This window comes from Lichenostomus cassidix, unplaced genomic scaffold (genome assembly GCF_008360975.1).
Source record: "Lichenostomus cassidix isolate B80296 unplaced genomic scaffold, HeHo_3.0 HiC_scaffold_740, whole genome shotgun sequence".
Classification (NCBI taxonomy): Eukaryota; Metazoa; Chordata; class Aves; order Passeriformes; family Meliphagidae; genus Lichenostomus; species Lichenostomus cassidix.
This window is the reverse complement of record NW_028147397.1, coordinates 2,218-24,999: the sequence shown is the minus strand read 5'-3', so window position 1 is coordinate 24,999 and position 22,782 is coordinate 2,218. Positions and strand designations below refer to the sequence as shown.

General features: G+C 53.9%; 2 protein-coding genes across 2 annotated transcripts; both read left to right on the top strand.

Annotated features, from left to right (window-relative positions):
* The first annotated feature begins 153 nt into the window (after positions 1–153).
* Positions 154–3,759, top strand: LOC146423256 (low affinity immunoglobulin gamma Fc region receptor II-like). The gene is made up of 8 exons (XM_085044980.1): positions 154–233; positions 779–799; positions 890–1,120; positions 1,245–1,508; positions 2,168–2,464; positions 2,655–2,738; positions 3,143–3,164; positions 3,253–3,759. The coding sequence occupies exons 1-8, from the start codon at positions 185–187 to the stop codon at positions 3,377–3,379; spliced, it is 1,095 nt and encodes a 364-aa protein (XP_084901106.1). The 5' UTR covers positions 154–184; the 3' UTR covers positions 3,380–3,759.
* A 12,989-nt stretch (positions 3,760–16,748) lies between these two features.
* Positions 16,749–21,896, top strand: LOC146423255 (Fc receptor-like protein 4). Its single transcript, XM_085044981.1, has 8 exons — positions 16,749–16,779; positions 17,401–17,478; positions 17,567–17,797; positions 18,107–18,373; positions 19,645–19,941; positions 20,021–20,107; positions 20,789–20,868; positions 20,956–21,896. The coding sequence occupies exons 1-8, from the start codon at positions 16,749–16,751 to the stop codon at positions 20,983–20,985; spliced, it is 1,101 nt and encodes a 366-aa protein (XP_084901107.1). The 3' UTR covers positions 20,986–21,896.
* Positions 21,897–22,782: the final 886 nt, after the last annotated feature.

The window sequence follows — 22,782 nt, the reverse complement described above, 5'->3', positions numbered from 1 at the left end:
CCCCAGCCTGTCCCCAGCCTGTCCCCACCCTGGCCCCAGAGTGGCCCCAGGCTCTCTCCACCCGGCCCCCACAATGTGCCACCAACATGTGGGTGCTAGATGTCACCTCACTTCCTTCCCCTTTGGCTGAAGAGCCACAACCCAGGGAAAAAGTGGCCACAGCAGTGTGTGACAGCCAGCCCAGATGGCCAGGGACACCGGGATGGCCGGGACAGTGGCGCTACTCCTGTGGGGTGAGTGAGGCAGAGAGCGGTGGGGAGGGGACACAGGGGGGCTGCGAGGTCCCCTGAGATCTCCAGTGCCATCAGAGCCAGTCCATAGGGGTGGACACTGGTGTGAGTGGGGAAGTGGGGTGGCTGTGGTGACATGAACAGGGGGACACAGGGATACAGGGACAAGGGGAAAAGCACTGTGGAGATGGGCAATGGGGACACCTGTTGTGGGGCTGACAGGGGTAACATGTGTCAGTACAGGGTAGCCGTGGTGTCCTCATGGCCAGGGTGTCCACAGTGTCCCCACGTCCTGCCTCAGCCATGGGTGGCAGCAGTGTCCCCATCCCTGAGGTGTCCGTGCCACACGGATGTGGTGTGTGGGCAGCTGTGACACTGACATGTCCCCTGGCTTCTCAACAGTTGTTGAGGACTATCCCTGAGCACTTTCCCATCAGAACTGGTGTCTCTACAGGGACAGTTTTGGGTCAGCCCCCACATCACCTCCCCCTGCTGCCACTGTCCCTGTGCTGCCACGCCCACCCAGCCCTATCCCTTCTCCCTTCCAGCCCAGACCCTCGGCCTCGCTGGTGAGTCCTCAGGGGATGCCATGTCCCCATCCTGCTGTCCCCAGCCCTGTGCTGGCCCTAGCAGGCTGGTGTCGCCTGGTGTCCCTACAGGCACCCAGACCACCCAGCTCCTCGTGCAGCCCCCCTGGATGCCAGCAGCGCTGTGGGACCGAGTGACACTGACCTGCCAGGGCTCAGGGACCTCTGGTGCCACCACCTGGTACAAGGATGGGTGGCTCTGGTGGAAGGAGGGAGATGACCACTTCGTTGTCACTGAGATTGGCACCTACCAGTGTCACAGACCCGACACTGGGCTCAGCCACAGTGTGAGCGTCCTAAATGGTGAGGGGCAATGGGGATGGGTGCCCTCTGCGAGGCTCTGGGTGTGCTTCACTCCCTGGGTGGCCTTGCACCCCTCAGTGTCCCCCGGAGTCTCCCAGTGTGACAGGGCCTCCCTGTCCCACAGATCGTCTGCTGCTTCAGGTTCCGGCACGGGCGCTTTTGGAGGGGGACACAGTGACACTGCGCTGCCGAGTCAGACAGGACAGATCTGTCAGCAGGCTGCGATTTTACCATGAGGGGGAGGATCTGGGGTGGCCCCTCAATGGGACCGAGCTGTCCCTGTCCCCCCTGCAGCTGCACCACGCTGGCCGCTACCACTGCGGGGGCTGGGTGAAATCTACACTGCCACAGTGGAGGGAGTCAGAGCCGGTGACAGTGACAGTGCATGGTGAGTGTGGTAATGGGGACAGGAAACCCTGACATCCTCCAAGGGTTACCCCATCACTGCCTTGGTCCCTCATCCCTTGCTGCATCCCTTCCTGGGTCACCCACAAATTCCCAGGTCCCTCTCCAGGTCCCTCCATCCCTCCCTGTGTCCAATTCTGCCTCATGGGTGTCACCTCCACCTCCCTCCTGTCCCTCCCCCTGTTCCCCACTCCTCCTATGTCTCCCATCACATCCATGTGCTGTCGCAGGGGTCGCTCTCTCAAGGATGTCCCTGTTGGCACCGTCTCCCGGGGGACAATTGCACTGGGTGACTGCCTGGTGCTGAGCTGCGCGGTGGCTGTGGGGACAGGTCCCCTGTCCTTCTCCTGGCACTGGGAGGGCTCAGGGGCACCACTGGGCACTGGCCCCTGCCTGGAGCTGAGCAAGGTCAGGGATGAGAACAGTGGCCACTACCAATGGCAGAACAGCAAGGGGAACAGCGTGGCCAAGAGTCCCCCAAATGAATGTCACCATAATGGGGGAGAGGGACCCTCTGGTTGGGAGTGGCCCTCCCACAGCATCCCCATCACACCCATCCCATACTCATCCCCCCCCATTCCCCTCCCCCCACACCGGGTTCCAGCCCCTCCCCCAGCCTCAGCACCGTCTCTGTCCCCGCAGTGCCCGTGGCCAATGCCACCATCACTCCTGGCCCCCTGGCACTCCAGGTGCACACAGGTGACCCCGTGACCCTGCGCTGCTCGGTGCAGGTGGGCTCAGCACCTGTCACCTTCACCTGGCTGCGCGACAGGAGGGAGGTGGCCCAGGGTCCCTTCCTGGATCTTGGGGACATTGATGTGGGACATTCTGGCACCTACCAGTGTGTGGCCACCAACCAGCTGGATGAGCACCACGTGTTCCGGGCACTCAGCCCAGAGCTGGCCCTGGAGGTGATACCACAGGGATCCAGCAGCACAGGTGAGGTCACACATGGTCACTGTGGGGGTGCAGGGCACCTGGACCATGGGTGACCCTGGTTTGTCCCCCTCTGCCCCTGGCAGTGTCACAGAGGGAACAGAGCACAGGAGGGGTCACCTGAAGTCACCTGGGAGTTCGAGACCCCTTGGGTGACAGGTTACCCCAATCTGTCCCACTCTGTCCCCAGGAGTGACTGCAGGGGTCGTTGTGTCTCTGTTGTTCCTGGTCCTGCTTATCAGTGTCATCATGGCCTGGCATCGGTGGCACCACATGGGTGGGTGACAATGGGGGGACAGGGCTTGTGGGGAGTGGTGGGAAGCCCCCCAGAGTGGGGAGGACTATAAGGCATCACCCACAGCCCTGACGTGAGAGGCCCTGAACCCCCAGTGATGTTTCTTGGGCTCCTGTGGAGTTTGGGGAAGTGGTGGCAGGTCATGCAGGCATGTTGGGGGTTCTTTTTGGGATCCTGGGGGAGTTTGGAGGTTCCTCCTCCCTGCCGGGCTTGGGGTTCTGGGGGCTCAGTGAGTTGGGGGCACTGGGGTGGTTGAGAGTTCCTGGGAGGCTGCAGGGATGCCCAGGTGTCTTGGAGGGATCTGTGGGTCCAGTGGGGTGTCAGGATTCCCGTGCAGGGTCAGGGCCCCAGGACTCCGCAGTCACCCCCACCTCTTTCCTTTGCAGCTGCCAGGAAGCACCAGGACAGGTGAGTGGGGGGCTCCAGCCACGACCCCCCTTTCATCCAAACCCCCAGGACCTTCCATCCCCTCCCACACACTCCCTTATCCCCACAGGCCCCCCCCGGAGCCCAAAGCCCCCCCGGTGCAGAACCTTCAGGTGACCTACACAGAGCTGATGGGCCCGAATGGGCAACCGTGGGAACCCAGTGACATCTACGAAATTCTACAACCGAAGTTGTGACACTCTGGGAAGTGGGGGGGCACTGGGGACACTGGGGTTCCTCCTCCATAGGTTCTGTGGTTGCCCATCCTGTTTGTGAGGTGGTCACGAGTCAGGGGAGGCTGCAGAGAGCACCAAGTGCTCTCCATTCCCCACCCCAAGGGGTTCCCCCATCCCCCTTCCAGTACCACCAGGCGCTCCCCACTCCCCCTTCCAGTGCTCCCAGTATCCCTAGGGGCTCCTTACTCCTCTTCCCAGTACTTCCCCATTGCTCCGAGAAAATCCAGGGGCTCCCCATTCCCCCTCTCACTACCTCCACGATCCCAGTGGCTCCCCATTCCTCGTGCAACTGCCAGGGAGACACAGGACCTCTGTTATTGAGAGCAAAATGCAGCTTTTTGGTTAAACTGGCAGAAATTGTGTTTCTTTTTTCAGCTCTCTTGGGCTTTAGCAATGGGATTCTCCAATTTCGGGTTGTCAATAAAAACCAGGGGCTGCTGCCCCTCTGTCTTGGTTTGAAAGACAGGTGTCTGCTGAGATAGGTGGAACCCTCCCTTAGAATAGATAATGTGACCCCCCCCTTTCCTCTGAATTATTATAACTTTGGAATCAAGGGTTTTTGGGTAAAAACATATAAAAAGAAATAAAAGTTCTTTACTAGTATCTATAATGAAGTAAACAAGCAACAACAAGAATAGCAACAACAAACAAAAACTAGAAACCCTGTGACAGAGGTCCCTGGGCTGCCGAGCACTTTCCCATTTGGTGTAGTCACGGTCACAACCAGCAGGGGCGCTGTTGAGCTCTGGCCAGGCAGGGCAGGTGCAATGACTACCAAGCAGCTGCAGGTGGCGCTGTGGAACAGGGTCAGGTTGGTCTCACGCAGTTGGTAACGGCAGCTGGGCTGGGCAGTCAGGCAGCGTGCTGCAGAGAGCAGCAGAGAGCAGCAGAGAGCTCGGAGCGGCAAGCTGCAGCGGCAGGAATGGCTCACCCGGGCTGGCCAGCAAAGGTGGCAGAAACTCTACGGTTGTGACACATGCCACGGTGCGTTCCAGCAGGCGGGGGAAAGGGTAGCGACACTCGGGCTCCTCCGAAGTTACAGTAAAAGTGCAGCTGGGGAGGTGTGCACTGCCGGTGGGTAAAAAGGGTTGGAATCCCGCACCTTTCCCCGAGTGCAAGCTCACCCAGCCAGGAAGAGAGGGTAGTGCAGAGCTGGACATCTCCTGGTCACAGCCAAAGGAAAGCAGCTGATTTAGGGTAAAATAGAAATTACTAATGTAAAAGAGCTAGAAGCTAGATAATAGTAATAATAATATTTTTAAACTGATTTAGAGAGCCAGAGATTGTATAATGATTTACTAAGATATGCCAGCTGCGATCCATTTATTATTTTCTTAATGACTTTGTGCCTACCTGGTACCGGGAAGGAAGAAGAGAGGAGAGCCAAGTAATTGAGAGAAACCACCAAGTGTAACCGAGCATCCCGCCCTTGGAGCCCAGGACCGGTACGAGTTGGTTCTCAGGCTTGGACTAGGACCAAGGACCAAGGGAGCATGCGCACCTGTCATAATTAATCTTCGGGACCCTCGCCCACAATTAATTTGAAGACACTGCGCTTGTGTGAGCATATTTAAATGAACTTTGAACTCATTATAATACGAAGTGGGGATAGGTAATGAATATGTATAGGGGCTTTGTCTAACTTTATGCATATGTAATCTGTAACCTAATATAAACTTAGTGAAGTGCCGCTGAGGGTGTGCATGTCTTTGGAGGGGCTACCCCCATGCACCCCAGCTGGAATAAACACATACCTACTTCATAACTGTCTGAGTTGTGGAGTTAATTCCGTGCTTCATTTGGTACCCTAGATGGGACAGGATTTGCCTGGCTGCAGGATCGACTGAGGGGCTGACATCCTAGGCGTGCCCCGGGAGTTTCCTGGAGGGCCTCCGCTCCTTGGCCGCTCACTGCAGGGGCAAACAACGACCACCTGCTACAGCGGAGAAACGGTATGTGTTTTGGGTATAGAGAAGCCTGTAAGGCGTATACGCGTGGCTAGGGCTGCTGGTAAGACACAGAGAGACGTCCTGTGCGCAGCGTTGTCCCTGAGTGGTGAGCTTGCAAGCGACTGGTTAGGGCTGGCTAAGGGAGACTGGCAAAGTAATTTGTCGTCCTTAGCTGGCAAGGGGGGGATTCGCTGGCAAGGGGGGGCCGCGATAGAGCGGCCGCGAGCGATCCTGGTGGTGGGTTGAGTGGATCCCTAAGGAAACTAGTTTGAAAGAGAACTAGTTTGAAGTATTGTTAACACCGGTGTTGTGTATGTGTGTGGGTGCAGATTAGTCTGCACGAGCAAATGAGAAGTTGATTGATTAAGTTTGAAGTGTGGTCTAATAGAAGTGAATATTTGGGTATGGTTGTGAATTATTAGCTTTGGTGTATGAGTGTGGGTTTTTGGAATTTTTGTTGTACTTTGCTGTTGTGGTAGTAGAAGCGCTTTTTGTGTTGTATTACGTGTTTATTGTTGTGTTAGGGTGAGTGAGTGTATGCAGTTGTTTGAAATTGTGGTGGTAATTAAATAAAGAGAAACTTCTTACCGTGGCCAGTTAGAGACATTTTTTTCTCGGTGACTACATCAAAAGAACATAGCTGTGCCACAGTTTGATTAGTGGGTTTGCAAGCTTGTGGACTTAAGAGATACCATCTGTTATTGACCTGTCAGAGAGTAACGGCGCAGGTTGTAAAGAGAAAAAGGTGGTGCATTATAAAAGTTTTGTGTGGACAAAATTACCAATTTCTTTTTTAGCAGTGGAATTGTAGAATATTGAGTTAATTTACTTAGTGAACATAGCACTATACAAAGAGTGGTTGCCTTTATTTCTTTTCCTTTTCTTTCCCCTTCCTCCCTCTCAGTAATTAATCTTGATTTATTTTTCTTCCTCTCTCATACCAGCTTGGCTTTGAGTAAAATAAATGAGATGCTTGTCTGATGCCGAAAATACCTTTCTGTTTTGAGTGTAAAAATAATCACTGTAAGATTTGGGCATGGTGTGAGTGTGCTGTGACAGAGTGGTCAGAAGCAGCTGTTATTGCCTTGGTGTGTGGAAAGAGTCATTTACTTTCTGAAACCTGGTTAGTGCAAGAGACAAAAAAAAAAAAAGAGAAAAAAGCAGAAAAACAAAAAAAAAAAATCCAGTAAGTCAGTGTAAAAAGAGGTTTGCCTAGAAAAGAGATTGAACCAAGAGAAGGGAATAGATAAGATAGGAACTGGGCAAAGCAAAGAAGTTTCTAAAACAACTCCACTTGGCTGTGTTTTAGCACATTGGAAGAAAATTACAGGGTGCAGAAGTATAAAAGATAAAAGAACTCTTATTAAATTTTTAACTTAGTAGTGGCCTTTGTACAAGCTAAATGACAGAATTAGATGGCCTCCACATGGGTTTTTAGAATATAACACACTATTATAATTAATGTTGTTTTTTTTTTTAAAAAGAAGGAAAATAGAACAATCAGCAAAGAAGATGAGGCTGAGGAGGAGTCATTGCACACATGAAAGAAGACTGAAGAAGACCAGAGGACTCCACCCTAGCAGATCCACTGGTTATAAGGAAGCTAGGGGAAAAAGAAAAAGAAATAGAATTTTTGGTGGACACGGGGGCAACATATTTGGTTTTAAATAAAGCTTTAATGCCAGTGGGGGATGATTATATCATGGTTCAAGGGGCAACTGGTCAATCTGAAAAAGCATATTTTTGCAAACCTCTAAAGTATAAACTGGGAAAGCAATGGGGTATTCATAAGTTTTTGTACATGCCCAGATCTCCAAAAGCCCTTTTGGGCAGAGATCTATTGGAACAGTTACAAGCAACCATTTCATTTAAAGATGGGGAAATTACTCTGGAGGTAAATGATCAACAATATGTTGAAATACTAAGTTTAATGCTAACAACCACAGAGGCTGAGGGAGAAATTAGTGAGGAAATTATGAATCAAGTATTCCCTGGGGTATGGGCAACAAACGTACCTGGAAAAATGCACCTCCGATACAAATTAAGTTGGAGGAAGGGAAACAACCAGTCAGGGTTAAACAATACCCCCTTAAGAAAGAAGACAAGGAAGGGATTAGCCCAGTGATTGAAAACTTTTTGCAGCTAGGACTATTGAGAGAGTGCAAATCTGATTTTAACACCCCCATTTTACCAGTCCGCAAACCTGATGGGTCATATCGGGTGGTACAGGATTTAAGGCCAGTAAACAAAATAACTGAAGACCTCTATCCTGTAGTGTCAAATCCCTACACGCTACTAACTGAGCTAACACCTGAACTAACCTGGTTTACTGTTTTAGATTTGAAATTCTTTTGCCTCCCTCTCCACGAGGCCAGCCAGAAAATATTCGCGTTCGAGTGGGAAAATCCCAAAAGAGGACGCAAAACTCAGCTCACTTGGACGGTGTTGCCTCAAGGATTTAAGAACAGTCCCACCTTATTTGGGGATCAACTATCAAAAGACCTGGAATCCTGGGAAGCCCCCTCTGAAGAAGGGAAGCTATTGCAATACGTTGATGACATCTTAATAGCCACCAGACAGAAAAAGCCTGTTTACTCTGGACAGTAAGTTTACTAAATTTCTTGGGGCTCCAAGGGTACAGGGTGTCCAAGAAAAAAGCTCAAGTAGTAAAACCAAAAGTAATTTATTTGGGCTACGAAATCAGTGCTGGGCAGCGAACTTTGGGACAAGACCGGAAAGAGGCCATTTGCCAAACCCCGAAACCCCAAACTGTAAAGGAACTAAGGACTTTCCTGGGGATGACGGGATGGTGCAGGCTTTGGATCCTTAGTTATGGGGTCCTTGTAAAACCTTTGTATGAGCTCATCAAAAAGGAAAGCAGAGATCTTCAGTGGACAAAAGAGGCCACGAGGGCCTTCAAACAACTGAAGAATGCCCTGATGTCAGCTCCAGCTTTGGGACTTCCAGATGTGAGTTAACCATTTTTTCTGTTTTCTCATGAGAAGCAGATTGCCTTGGGAATACTAGCACAAGACCTGGGTCCATATCGACGGGCAGTTGCTTATCTGTCTAAGCAACTAGATGCAGCAGCCAAAGGATGGCCAGGATGCCTCAGGGCTGTAGCAGCAGTCGTGCTAAACATCCAAGAGGCATGCAAGTTCACCTTGGGCCAGAAAATGACTGTGTTAGTGTCCCATACAGTGTCTGCAGTGCTGGAAGTGAAAGGCGGACACTGGCTTTCCCCACAGAGGTTCCTGAAATACCAAGCCATCATGGTGGAGCAGGACAATGTGGAAATAGTGGTCACTAACATTGTCAACCCAGCTTCTTTCCTCAGCGGAAACAACGGGGAGCAGGTGCACCACGACTGCCTGGAAACTATTGAGGCCACATACTCCAGTCGTCCGGATCTGAAGGATACACCTGTGGATGATGCAGAGACCTGGTTTACCGATGGGAGCAGCTACGTCATCAGTGGAAAGCGACATGCAGGGTATGCAGTCACCACCAGCAAAAAGGTAATAGAATCTGGACCCCTACAAATAAACACTTCTGCCCAGAAAGCTGAAATAATTGCTTTGACCCGTGCTTTGGAAATAGCCAAAGGGAAAAAGATAAACATTTATACAGACTCAAAGTATGCATTTGGAGTTGTACATGCACATGGAGCCATTTGGAAGGAAAGAGGACTGTTGAACTCACAAGGAAAAAACATCAAACATGCACAAGAGATAAGCCAGCTGTTGGAAGCAGTCCAGCTACCCGAGAAAGTAGCAATCATGCACATTAAGGCACACCAGAAAGTGAGCTCAGAATTGGAGGAAGGAAATGACCTGGTGGACAGAGAGGCAAAAGAAGCAGCGAAAGGTGAGGGGACAACTGAAAAAGCTCTAATTCCAGATGGCCAAATCTCCCTAGAAGGTAAGCCAACCTATAACAAAGAGGAAGATCAGAATGGGTCATACAATGAAGAGGGTTGGGCTATTACTGAACAGGGGAGGTTAGTCATTCCCTCTCATTTAGCATGGGCACTAGTAAGAACAGAACACCAAAAGACACATTGGGGAATAGACGCCCTACACAATTATTTAATTGAAAAAAATTATTGCCAGAAATTTATATGCTACCATCGCACAAGTAACCCGACAGTGTGACCTTTGCCTCCAGACTAGCCCTAAAAATATCCCCAAACCAAAATTGGGCCAAATTGGGAAAGGGAATGGGCCTGGACAGCAGTGGCAAATTGATTTTTCGGAACTCCCAAGAAAAGGCGGGTATTGATATTTGTTGGTATTAACAGATACCTTTTCAGGATGGCCAGAAGCCTTTCCCACTAGAACTGTCAAAGCTCGGGAGGTAATCAAGGTATTGTTACAAGAAATAATACCATGCTTTTGTGTTCCAGCCACAATGTCCTCAGATAAAGGACCACGTTTCATTTTAAAGGTGGTACAACAAGTTAGCCATCATTTGAGCATAGAGTGGGAGCTTCACACCCCATATGTTAGGAATCATTCTAATTTTTGTGTTTGTAATTTTGTGAAGATCATTGGGTGTGACTTTTTGTATTTGGCACCAGTTGTATCTCATCAGTTGATAAAATCCAATTACACAATGTATCATGACTTATCAGCAACACCTATTGGGATGAACCTTACACTGGTAAGACAATTGGTAGAACACCAAGACTTAACATCCTGAAAGAAATTCAAAAAAGTGGAAGGAAAATTTTAATAACCATTCACCATGATACAGAGGAAATAAGCAGTCTTGCAAAGAGCAAGACAGGATGCGGATCACCACTGGTGGGATGTGCTTTTTGGATGGTCACCTACTGCAACTGGTATCCTTAATACATTATGTCACCCCATAATTGTTTTACTAATTTTGGTAGGTGTTAGTCTTGTGTTATCTGTTTTGCTATTTGTTTGGAATTGTAGGATGTTAAAGAGGCTATCTATTTTAACTACCTTATCAAATGTACATGGTAAGGCATTGAGAGATACTTATCGCAGAAGCTTGCTAGAAGAAGATGCCATTTACTAGTAGAAGAATTTACTAACCTTATAGAAAAGGGGGGACTGATTTAGGGTAAAATAGAAATTACTAATGTAAAAGAGCTAGAAGCTAGATAATAGTAATAATAATATTTTTAAACTGATTTAGAGAGCCAGAGATTGTATAATGATTTACTAAGATATGCCAGCTGCGATCCATTTATTATTTTCTTAATGAATTTGTGCCTACCTGGTACCGGGAAGGAAGAAGAGAGGAGAGCCAAGTAATTGAGAGAAACCACCAAGTGTAACCAAGCATCCCGCCCTTGGAGCCCAGGACTGGTACGAGTCGGTTCTCAGGCTTGGACTAGGACCAAGGACCAAGGGAGCATGCGCACCTGTCATAATTAGTCATCGGGACCCTCACCCACAATTAATTTGAAGACACTGCGCTTGTGTGAGCATATTTAAATGAACTTTGAACTCATTATAATACGAAGCGGGGATAGGTAATGAATATGTATAGGGGCTTTGTCTAACTTTATGCATATGTAATCTGTAACCTAATATAAACTTAGTGAAGTGCTGCTGAGGGTGTGCATGTCTTTGGAGGGGCTACCCCCATGCACCCCAGCTGGAATAAACACATACCTACTTCATAACTGTCTGAGTTGTGGAGTCAATTCCGTGCTTCACAGCAGCTTCCCTCTATCCCCTTCAGCGCTCAGCGAGGAACTGAAGTCTCCAGTGGTCAGATGCCTCCTCTCCTCACCACACCCAGCCTCACCAGCCACTACTCAACTACACAACTATGAAAGGAGTTAATGGTCCTTGAGTACCTGGCCATTGGTTTCCTAGTAACAGGGATGGAGAAAATTCTACACCATAACAGCCCATCCCCCCACCGCCCCCCTCCTGCCACCTTCAACACCCTCCCCCTTTGTAGAGGCACAAAAGGCAAAGATCCCAAAGGGCTGAGAGAACAACTTCCTGCAAACAGCAATGACAGAAGAAAACCAACAGCAACAGCAACAAAATTCAGAATCAGAAGGGACAGAAAAGGAATGATTTCCAGGGAAAGGCCCAACAAGGAGCAAACGCCAGATGTTGCCCCCAGCACATTTCCTCCACCAGGGGGAACCTGGCAGGGCCCTGGACCTTCATTGCTTTGATGGCCAAAGCAGCCTTCAGGAGGCTCTGCATTCTCTTCTCCTCTGTCTCCAAACCCTTCTCTGCAGTGTTCCCCCACACTGTGATGTCACCAAGGCACTGTGGGTTTTCCAGAGCCTCCCCATTTTCCAGGGCAGTTGGGATCAATCTGTGGCAGTTGAATTCCCTCTGTCTCCACTGCATCTTTGCCAAAGCCCAACAATTCCCTTTGGGCTCCCCAAAATCCCCACTCCTGACAGAATCTGTGCCAAGCATTCCCAAGGCCTCAGGGCCACTCCCAAGGGGCTGATTTAGCCATTCCCACTTGGGGTCACTTCAGCTTCCAGCACAGCCCTGCTGGAATCCCCCTGTCACCCCAGGAACGGAGATGGATTCTGCCCCTATGGATCTCAGTGGCATCAGGGAACATTGTGCCCCGGGGTCACCTGAAGCCGTGTGCTCCTGGGGCTCTGCTGTGCCATGCCATGGATCCACACAGTGCAAGGGATCCCAGTTTCCCTTTGTCCCACCTGGCTGCAGCCATGGCCCCTCTAGTCCTGGTCATGGCACTCGTTGCTCATTCCTTGTGAATATGACCTGGACGTCACTTCCCCAGAGGGTGGGAAGTAACATCATCCTTCCTGCTCTGACTGAGGACCTGCCCACGGGTAAATGGAATAGATTTATCCCCGAAAAATGTCCTGCAGTGGTTATTCCACTCAACTCCCATCCCTGTGCAGCCAGGGCACAGCTGGGGTTTCCATCCTACTTCCTCGTGTCCTCTCCGTGGTCCTCGTTATGGGTTTAGGCTTTTTAGTGAATTTCTTCCCGTTATCATCATGGAGATGCTGGCAGGAGGAAGGGCTAATTCCATGATGGACAGCAGCAAGTGAGCACACACACAAGGCGTGGCTGATAGGCCTCACACAACAACAGAATCGTTTGAGGAGCAGAGGGCAATAGGAGGCTCTGCATTTTTTGCTACTGGTGCTCTGTGCCGCTCCGGGAGCAGGAGCTGTCCGCGGTGCTGCCGGGAGCCGTGAGGTCTCGCCCTGGGCTTACTGTGCCAGAGCTCAGCACCGCCATCGAGCTCTGCCTGCCCGCCCTGCCTGTGCCCGCTGCTGGCCAGAGGATCCTGGCCGCCCCTGCTGATTCAGATTTGGGCAGCGTCCAGTGCTGAGACTGGACATGGCCTGTGTGGGTTTGCGAGGGGAGCAGCCACTTCTTTCCCTCTCATCTTTCCCTCTCATGCCAAAGCCAGTTGTTACCACCCAGGGAAGTTCCGAGCTTGCATTAGAACCCCCTGACAGCTACGAGTGAGTTTCTGCAGCCTTTGCCTCCTGAAGCCTCCACAGCTTCCTGATAGCTGTGGTCATAACCATACCACAGGAGAAAAAATAGCACTCAGTGTTAAAAGCTATTTTTATTATGTCGTCTTGTCTGTTCCATTCTGTTCTGTTCTATTTATTTTCTAGCAATGAACTGTTATTCTTTTTTCTACATTTCTCCTGAAAGCCCCGTAAATTCAAAGTTAAAATAATTTGGAGGGAGGGGTCTTCTTTCTATTCCAGGAAGGTTCCTACCATTCTCAGCAGACATTTGTCTTTTAAACCAAGATGATTTCATTTGGGAAAGAGCCGTCCTTCAAGGCTAGATGACCACAGCTGAAAGTGGGATCCTTCTGCCGAAAATTGCAAACATCCAAGGCTTGCTCCCAAATGAAACCTGCCAGGACCAACAGATCTGGCTGCCCTTGAACTCCCAGGGGCCACATCCATGATGTCTCCAAGACAAAGAGGTGGAAGCCTTTCCTTCCTATGGAGAAGAGCCATCCTTCTCAGCCAAGGTTTCCTTGGCCAAAAATGGAATTCCACCTTCCTAAAACTGCAAACGTCTCAGGATTGCTGCCAGACAAAAGCAGCCAGGACTGACAGCTCAGGCCCATCTTGGACTAGCAGGGGAAGAAAGTGAAAGCGTTGGTGGTGGCACAGCCAGACACCCCCATTCCCCACAACATCCTCACCCCACTCCCAGCTCCAGCCCTGCCCGGTGCCCCCTGGTGCCCAAAGCCCCATACTCAGCACTCCCCAAACAGCATCTGATCCCTGCAGCTGCTCCGGAGCCTCTGCCAAGGACCCTGCAGCTGGCGGGTGGCACAGGGGGAGAGGGTGATGGAGGCCAGGAGGGAGGTCCTGAGACGGAGGAGGACCAGGGACCCTGGGGAGGTGCCAGGACAGAGGCTTGGAGGCTCAGAGCCCTGGCACGGATGGCAGCTGCCATCGCTCAGCGAGTGCCGGGGCTGTCGCAGGGTGATGTGTCCTAACCGACTGTGACAGCATGGCTGAAGCCACTGTCACGATGTGTCGGAATCCACTGTTGCCATGACAACGAGCCCAACTGATCCTGGAACTCGAGGGAAGTCCTGGAACCGGTGGGGGGAGGGGCAGGGTTCCCCCAGAGTTGGGAAAGGCAAATCCAAGGGATGGCAGAGATGGAATTGTGGCAGCCAAGAGGAGCCAGAGGCTGAGAGAGGAACAACCCTGCAGGAAGCGAGCGCAGGGAGGAAGGAGGGGAATGAGTGGCTCCAGGTGCCATGTGGAGATTCCCTGCAATCCCGTGGGGATCCCCGGGGAGCAGAGACCTCCATGCAGCCCTGCAGGAGTCCCTGGCTAAGCAGGAGATACCCAAGGGGGCTGTGAGCCCATGGGAAGCCCACATTGGAGCAGTTCCCACAGGTGGAAGGTGTTTTAAAGATGTGTTTCACTTTTCATATTTTCCATTTTCATGGATAATAAACTCAATTAATTTTCCCAACTCAAGTCCCTTTTGCCCATGATGGTGCTCAGGAACTGAGCCCTCCCTGCCCTTTTCCCAACGGTGGAGACGTTTGTTCTCTTCCCAGTGCCCTATGCAGATGAGGAGGGCAGGATGGAGCAGCTTTGGGGACATCTGGAATCCAGCCAGGGTCACCCCCCACAGCACGAGCATGACCACAGGGCAGAGCTAATGCTCGATATTTCAACACTTTTCCATCTTGTCTGGCAGCTGCAGCAAGAAAACATTCTTTCTGGGAGCTTCCAAAGGGCTGCATGCTTGAGCCAGGAAGGAAGAGGGTCCAGGTCAGGTTGTTGAGCAGATCGTTGTTGTCTTTGCAGAGTTTTGCGGCTCTCTCTGTCACTGGGCAACAGGGACAAAATGATCAATTGCTGCATTTCTGGACTGGTTCCCTCACAGCTGCCCCTGCACGGTTGGTTTCCACCCAGCCCTGCTCTGAAAACCATCAAAGCTCCTCACAGAGCCACTGCTTGAGCTCGATTTGGTTTTTGTGCTTCATGCAGGGCTGAGCAAACCACAGCCAGGCCTTTTTCCCCCACACAATTCTCACCTTTGAGCAGCTCTAAAGCTGTGAGAATCAAAGCCAAGGGGGCAGGTGGGAGCCTCAGGTGCTGGCTGCCCCTGGGGCTGGCCAGAGCACGGCTGGCCAATGCCCATCCCTGTGCAGTCGGGCTGTGCCATGGATCAACTCCAATGTTTGCTGGGCAGGCATGCCCAGGATGTGCCATCCCTGCAACAGGGACCCCCCAATGACTGTGTCCAGGGACATCTCCAGAACTGCCATTCCCCATGGTAGGACCCCCCTGGCTGGAATGTGCCCCACCTCTACCTACCTCTACCTGCACTCCCCCAGGATGTGTCACCCCCAGAAGAGGGACGCCCCTAGGACAGGACCCTCCTGGATGTGTCCCCCAAGGACTGAACCTGCCCCCCACCCCCATCTGATTCTCATCATGAACAGCCTCTTCCTTCTGCTGCAGGAAAATGAAAGTGTTGGGGGGCACAGCTGGACACCTCCAGCCCCCACAGCTCCTCTCCACCCCTCCCTGAATCCCCTGTACCCCTTTTCCCCCATCCCTAATGTCCCTCCAAACCGTTACCTGCTCAGGTGCTCCCTGGGATCGTTGAGCCAGGAACTGAGCAGAGGAGAATTGGGGCTGAGGTGCAAAAGTGAGGGAAACAAAGGAAAAAAGGACATACAGAGAAGAAAAAGCCCCAGGGCTGGGTTGGGGGACATAGTCCTGGAGCCAGTAGGACCTCCTTGTGGTACCCCCCGAGGCTATGAGCATCCTGGCAGAGCTGCACCAGACCCTGGGTCACTCCAAAATCAGAGGCACCCAATGAAGCAGCTGTGACCCACTGTCTTGGATTGATGATATGATAATCCTTTATCCCCTATCGTTGGCTTATATGCCCAAGAAAGAAAAAACTATGTAAAAATGTGTAGTCCTATCTCTTTAACTGCACCCAGCCGCAGAAAAAAATGCGAGTTGTTTTGAAAACATTTTCTCCAAGCCTTACTCCGAGAGAAGATTCGTCGCCCGGCAGAGACTGCGTACTAGACGGGGGTCGGAGTGAGCTCTGTTCCCGTTTTTTCCATTTTTCTTCTTTTTCCTCGTTTGGACCCCTTCTCTTCGATCTGCTTTGCCACCCGAAAACCCAGGAGGGCCAGAAGACAGCAGAGCTCTCCAGGGAGCTCCACCCCGCCCCGGGTGGGGGGCGAGGAGGAGAGAGACTGCGTCTGAGAAACAGACTTTTTAATCAAGTTGAATAACTGCCTTTCACCTTATTTTTTTCCCCTTCCCCTGTGCCTTGTAAGGCACTCTGCGTGGTTTTATTAAATAAATAATTTTTTCTTCACTTCCATCTAAGAAGTTCTGTTGTGAGTGGGGGAGAGGGTGTCGGGGCCCTTCGCTCTCAGAGGAGAGAGAGTCTTATCATTAACCCGGGACACCCACTTAGCAAATCCCTGTCCTTGGTACCCCCATTCTCTGGGGACCCCCAACCCTGGGAACACCATTTCATATGTCCCCCGCCCTGAGACCCCCATCCTGGGATTTCCAATGCCTGTGGCCCCAGGACCCCCATTCTAGCAGGGCCCCTCAGTCCCTAGGCACCCCCATCCCTTAGACCCAAGTTCCCCTGGGACTCCCATGCCAGGGACACCCATCCTGAGCTCTCCACCATCCCTGAGCTCCTCACTCCTGGGACTCCCTTGTCCCTCCCACCATGTCCCACCATGTCCCAACATGTCCCCACCCTGTCCCCACCACGAGCAACCAACACGTGGGGATGACAGCTGACCGTGCTTCCTTCCCCTTCAGATGAAGAGCCACAACCCAGGGGACAGGTGGCCCCAGCAGTGTGTGACAGCCAGCTTGGATGGCCAGGGACACCGGGATGGCCGGGAAGTTGGCACTGCTCCTGTGGGGTGAGTGCCCTGGGCACAGGGCTGATGCCCCAGGGATGAGCCTGGTGAGGCAGAGAGCTGTGGGGAGGGGGCACAGGGGGTCTGTGGGGTCCCCTGAGGTTCCCAGCACCAGCAGAGCCACTCCATGGGGTGGATACTGGTGTGACTGGGATCATGGGGTGGCTGTGGGGACAGAGGAACAGAGGGAGAAGGAGAACTGGGATGTGGGGACAGGAACAGTGGGAGAGAGATGTGGGGGCAAGGATAATGGTGAAACGAACCTGGGGCTGGGGCAGCTGTGGATACATGGACAGGGGGACAGGGATGCAGGGACAGGGATAAGGGGACAAGCACTATAAGGATGGGGCCATGGGGACAGTTGCCATTGGAATGGGATCATGGGCACAGGGCCATGGGGATGTGGCTGTGGGGGCAGGGGCTGTGGAGCTGGGTGGAGGTGACCTGTGCCAGCACAGGGTAGCTCTGGTGTGCCGATGCCTGGGGTTGGGACAGTGTCCCCATGTCCTGCCTCAGTCAAAGATGGCTGAGGTGTCCCTGTCCCTATGACCACTGTGCCAAACCCATGTCCCCAGGGACAGTCTGAGGACAGCTGTCCTCAGTACCTGAGTACCCTGTCCCTAGGTGCCACTGTCATGAAAGGGCTGAACCCATTCATCCCCTCTTCCTTCTTCCTTCCAGCCCAGACCCTCGGCATTGCTGGTGAGTCCCCAAGGGATGCCATGTCCCTGCCCTGCTGTCCCCAGCCCCGTGGTGACCCTGGCAGGCTGGTGTCCCCTGTCACTCGCAGGTGCCCAGACCACCCAGCTCCTCGTGGATCCCCCCTGGACACCGGCGGTGCTGTGGGACAGAGTGACACTGACCTGCCAGGGCTCAGGGACCCCCGGTGCCACCACCTGGTACAAGGATGGGCAGCGCTGGGGCAAGAAGGGAGGCAACCACTTCGTTGTCACTGAGAGTGGCACCTACAAGTGTGACAGACCAGGCTCTGGGCTCAGCCCCACCGTGAGCGTCTTAAATGGTGAGGGGGGCTGGGTGTCACCTAGAGGGTCTTGGTGGGCTCCTGTCCACGGGTGGTCTCACACCTCTTGTGTGACAAGATCCCATTCCCTGCACACTGGAGTCATCCCAGTGCATCCCAGGGCACACCACCATATCCCAGTGTAATGGGGCCCCAGAGGTGTCCCCTGGTGCCATGGTGTCCTCCCTTGTGTCCGTGGGAGCCCACAGGGCAATGGACGCTCTCTCCATTGGTCCATGGTGCCATGGGGACTCCTACCCTGGGCCCCCCAGATTCCCCTCAGTGAGACAAGAACCTGCTGTCCTGCAGATTCGCTGGTGCTGCAGGTGCCGGCAAGGACACTGCTGGAGGGGGACACTGTGACACTGCGCTGCCGGAGCTCGAGGAACCACTCGCTCACCAGAGTGCAATTTTACCATGATGAGAAGGCAGTAGGGGGGCCTCTCCATGGGATGAAGCTGTCCCTGTCCCCCCTGCAGCAGCACCACAGCGGTCACTACCACTGTGGTGGTCAAGTGAGCTTCAGGACATCACAGTGGTGGGAGAAGTCAGTGACAGTGACAGTGACAGTGCACGGTGAGCACCCCCACAGCCAACACCCCCATACATCAACACCCCCATGCACTGCACAACCTACCCTGATACCCCAATACCGAAAAACCCAACACTCCTACGGCTTGTGCCCTGTTCACTCCGGGTCACCAACCCTGCTCTCCCATCTCCTTCCCAGAGCTTTTCTCGGTGCCGGTGCTGGAGCTGGAGGGTCCCCCCGAGCCCACCGAGGGGTCCCCCCTGAATCTCAGCTGCCTCAGCACCCCCAGCCCCCTGCCGCCCCGAGCCCCTCTCCTGCACCTCTTCTACCGGGACGGGCAGTTGCTGGGGGGCCCGCAGGGGTCCCCGCAGCTCCTGCTGCCCGCCGTGGGGGTCTCCCACTCGGGCAGTTACAGCTGCGAGGTGCGCTCCGAGGGGGGGGCCGTGCGGAAGAGCAGCGCCCGGCTCCGCGTCACGGTGCGCAGTGAGTGCGGGGATGGGCACGGCAACCCCCACAGCCTCCCCGGGTACCCCAGCCCTTGCCGTGTACCCCCAGCCCTCCCTGATGCCCTGCCTGGGTTGCCCCATCCTTTCTCAGGTACTTCCACCACAGCCCCAGGTCCCCTCATCCCTCCCTGAGTTCACCTACCTCTCTGATGTCCTTCATGATGCCCTGCATCCCCACGTTCCTCCCTGGGGTCCCGCCCATCCCTCTCCAGGTCTCTCCTCCCTGAATTCCCCTTCATTCCCTAGGGAACCTTTCCAAGCTATCCACACATCTCTGGGTCCCCTTCTTCCTCACTGGGGTCTCTACCCCCTTGGACTCTCCCGAGGTCCTTCAGTGTTTCCTGATGTCCCCAGTCTATCCTGGCGTCCCACTGCACCACATTCCCCCTGCAGGGGTCCCTCTCTCGAGGGTGTCCCTGTTGGCAAAGCCCCTCGCGGGGCAGGTGGCACTGGGTGACTGCCTGGTGCTGAGCTGCGCAGTGGCTGCAGTGACAGGTTCTATGTCCTTCTTCTGACACCAGAGGGGCGTGGCCATGCCACTGGGCACTGGGCCCGCTAGGAGCTGTGCCATGTTGGGGACAAGGACAGTGGCCACTACCAGTTCCCGTTCAGTGACAGGGACAGTGTGGCCAAGAGCCCGCAGCTGCACATGAACATCCTGGGACAGTGGAACCCTTAGGCTGGGAGTGACCCACTCGCAACATTACCTATCCCACCCATCATGCCGTGTTCCCCCCTACCCCATCTCCCTCCCCCCACACCGTGTTCCAGCCCCTCCCCCACCCTCAGCCCTGACTCTGTCCCCGCAGTGCCCGTGGCCAATGCCACCATCACCCCTGGCCCCCCGGCACTCCAGGTGCACGCAGGTGACCCCGTGACCCTGCGCTGCTCGGTGCAGGTGGGCTCAGCACCTGTCACCTTCACCTGGCTGCACGATGGGCAGGAAGTGGCCCAGGGTCCCCTCCTGGAGCTCGGGGACATCGATGTGGGACATTCTGGCACCTACCAGTGTGTGGCCACCAACCAGCTGGATGAGCACCGTGTGTTCCAGGCACTCAGCCCAAAGCTGGCCCTGGAGGTGACACCGCAGGGACACTGGGGCACAGGTGGGGTCATACGGGGTCACGGGGGGTGCAAGACTCCTGAGGTGAGTAGTGATCCTGATGTGTCCCCCACCATCCCCAGCAGTGGTTGTGAACGTCGGCAGGACCCTCCTTTTCCTGCTCCTGCTCCTGACTGTCATCGGGGGCTGTCACTGGTGGCACCACATAGGTGGGTGACGGTGGGGGTGGATAAGGTCCTACAGGAAGTGGGGGGAAGTCTTCAGGCTGGGGGCCAATGGGGCAGCATGAAAAGCTCTGACTTGGGGGAAGCTGAGCCCCCAGCGACCTTTGCTTGGGCTGCTCAGTTGTTTGGGGACACTTTGGAGGGTCCTGATATGTCCCAGGAAGAGCCTTGGAAATATTGAGGAGCACTGGGAGCTCCTGGGGGTTTTGGGGAGGTGTTGGAGAGCCATGCAGGGATGTTGAGGGATCTTCAGGGATCCTGGGGGAGTTTGGAGTGTTCTTTACATTCTATTCTTGGGGTTCTGGGGGGCTGCAGGGGTGCTCAGGGGTCCTGTGAAGAATCAGGGGTCCTGTGGGGGTTCAGGGGTCCCGGGGCTGGTTTGGAGTACCTGGGTGGCTCGGGTGTTCTGGGGCTCCTCGAGGGTGGTTTTGGGTGCAGGAGGGCTTAGCTGTCCAGTAGGAATCAAAGGTCTGGTGGGGGTTCAGGGGTCCCATGGGCATTCAAAATCCCAGGTGGAGTTGGGGGCCCATGGGATCCCATGATCACCCCCTCCCCCTTTCCTTGCAGTCACCAGGAGGCCCCAGAACAGGTGAGTGGGGGGATCCAGCCATGACTCTCTTTTCCCCCTCCCCAGACACCCATCAATCACCCTCTCATCCCCCACAGAGCCCCCCTGGAGTCTCTGGACCCCCTGGAGGAGGGGGAGGTGCTGGACACCCACACCATGGGCACTGAGAGGGTGGGAGGTGAGTACAGGGGAGGGACCAGGGACGCGTCACTCCTGAGTGTCACCCCCCATCTGGGTGCCCCTAACTGGTGTTTCTCTCTCACAGGGCTCCACGGTGTTGTCCCACACCCGGTGACCTATGTGAAGCTTCCAGGACTCCATGGGCCACATGAAAACCCCAGTGACATCTACGAGAATGTGGTGTGGCACTGGGGGTGACCTGGGGGGCACTGGAGGTCCCCACCCATGTGTACCTACATGTGTGTTTTTCTTCCCCATGGTTCCTGGGGGTGCCCAACCTACATGGGCAGATGTTCATGGCTGGGGGGCTCCCATGTGGGGCTGCACAGGGCACCCAGTGCTCCCCATTCCCCCTCTCCGTACCCTCAGAGGCTCCCCCATCCCCCTTCCAGTACCCACACTGGGTCGCCATTCTCCATCCCAGTGCTCCCAGTACCATCTGAAATTTTCCCATTCCCTCCTGGCACTGCTCCCAGTACCCCCAGGTGCTCCTTATTCCCCTTCCCAGTTCATCTCCTTTGCCACCCAGTGGCTCTCCATCCCTCTTCCCAGTGCCAAGAGGACACAAGATCCATTTCTCTGCTGTTGGGCCAAAAATGCAGCTTTTTGTTTAAACTAGCAGAAATTGTGTTTCTTTGTTCAGCTCTGTTGTGGTTTAGGAATGGGATTTGTCTTGGGGATGGTTTGTATCCCATAGGTGATTTTGTGTTTGTTTTGTGTCCGGAATTGTCGCTGCCACCCGCCTGCCCCCCGTCTCTGGGGATATTGCAATGTGTGAAGGGTGGCCCGGGATCCTGCAGGGTTGTTGGGGGCCTGGGGCTGCTCTTTCTTACGGTGGGGTGATCAACACGATGGGCACACACACTGTGGGTGAATCTGACCTGAGATCCTGTTGCCCTGTGGTTTTTGGGGTTTTTTTTTCCTCTTGTTTACTTTTTCTTTCAGCACCGTAATCAGGTCTTGCCGGCTTGCTTCTCTGCTCCTCTGCTGCTTGGGAACCCAGAGCTGAACCCGGGAGCTGGGAGCACTCCCTACCCCGCTGGGCTGTTCCCTCTGCACAGCAGCCAGGCCTTGGGACCAGCCATGGCCAGTGAGCTGTGCAAGGGAGCAATTCCCTGCCCTTGTCCAGCTGCTTCTGCCACTGCTTCAAGGTTTTTGCTACACTTTAGCTCAACACCCCGTGTCTGCCAGGACCCCCTGCTGCTTCTGCCACAGCTTTACAGTTGTTGCTACACTTTGATTCACAGCCCCTGGGGGTCTGCTGACCTCTGCTGTTCCAGCCCACTGCTGTGAGGCTCCTGCTACAGTGCAGTTAGCCACCCGGTGTGGCATGGCTGCTACCGCGAGTTGTGCAAGGGAAGCCATCTCTGCTCCTCCTTGTCACCTGAGCCGCCATTAACCACGGGGAGAGGAGGCTGAGCTCGCACCACAGCGCCCCCTGCAGCTGCGGGGGAATCACCGCACCTGCCCTGCCCAGCCAGGAGCCATCATCTTCCCTACTGGCTGTGACTGTAACTGCACCAAAGGGGAAAGTGCTTTGTTGCAATGTATTACAGGACTTTTGTGTATGATTCTTCCCCTCCTTAACCCCTTCCCTCTGGCTTTCCCTGCTTGGCTCATATGAGTCCTCCGCCCCTCATGCCCCTCCTGATAACCCCCTGCAGTTGCCGGACCCTGGGTGTGCGATTTAGGCTTTCCTGGACCCCACACATCCCCCCGTCTCCCCTCCCCTCCCCACCATCCCCTAACCCTCCCTTTATGGGCCTTAATAAACCTCCTGGAAACCTCAAATCGAGATCCTGCACTTCTTAAACTGCTGCGCCTCCACAGCAAACCGTGTCTCTAGCGGCCCTGCAGTTTGCCGCTGCTGCATGCATTCCAGGTGTGTTTTTGGCTTGGAGCAGCTTACCCC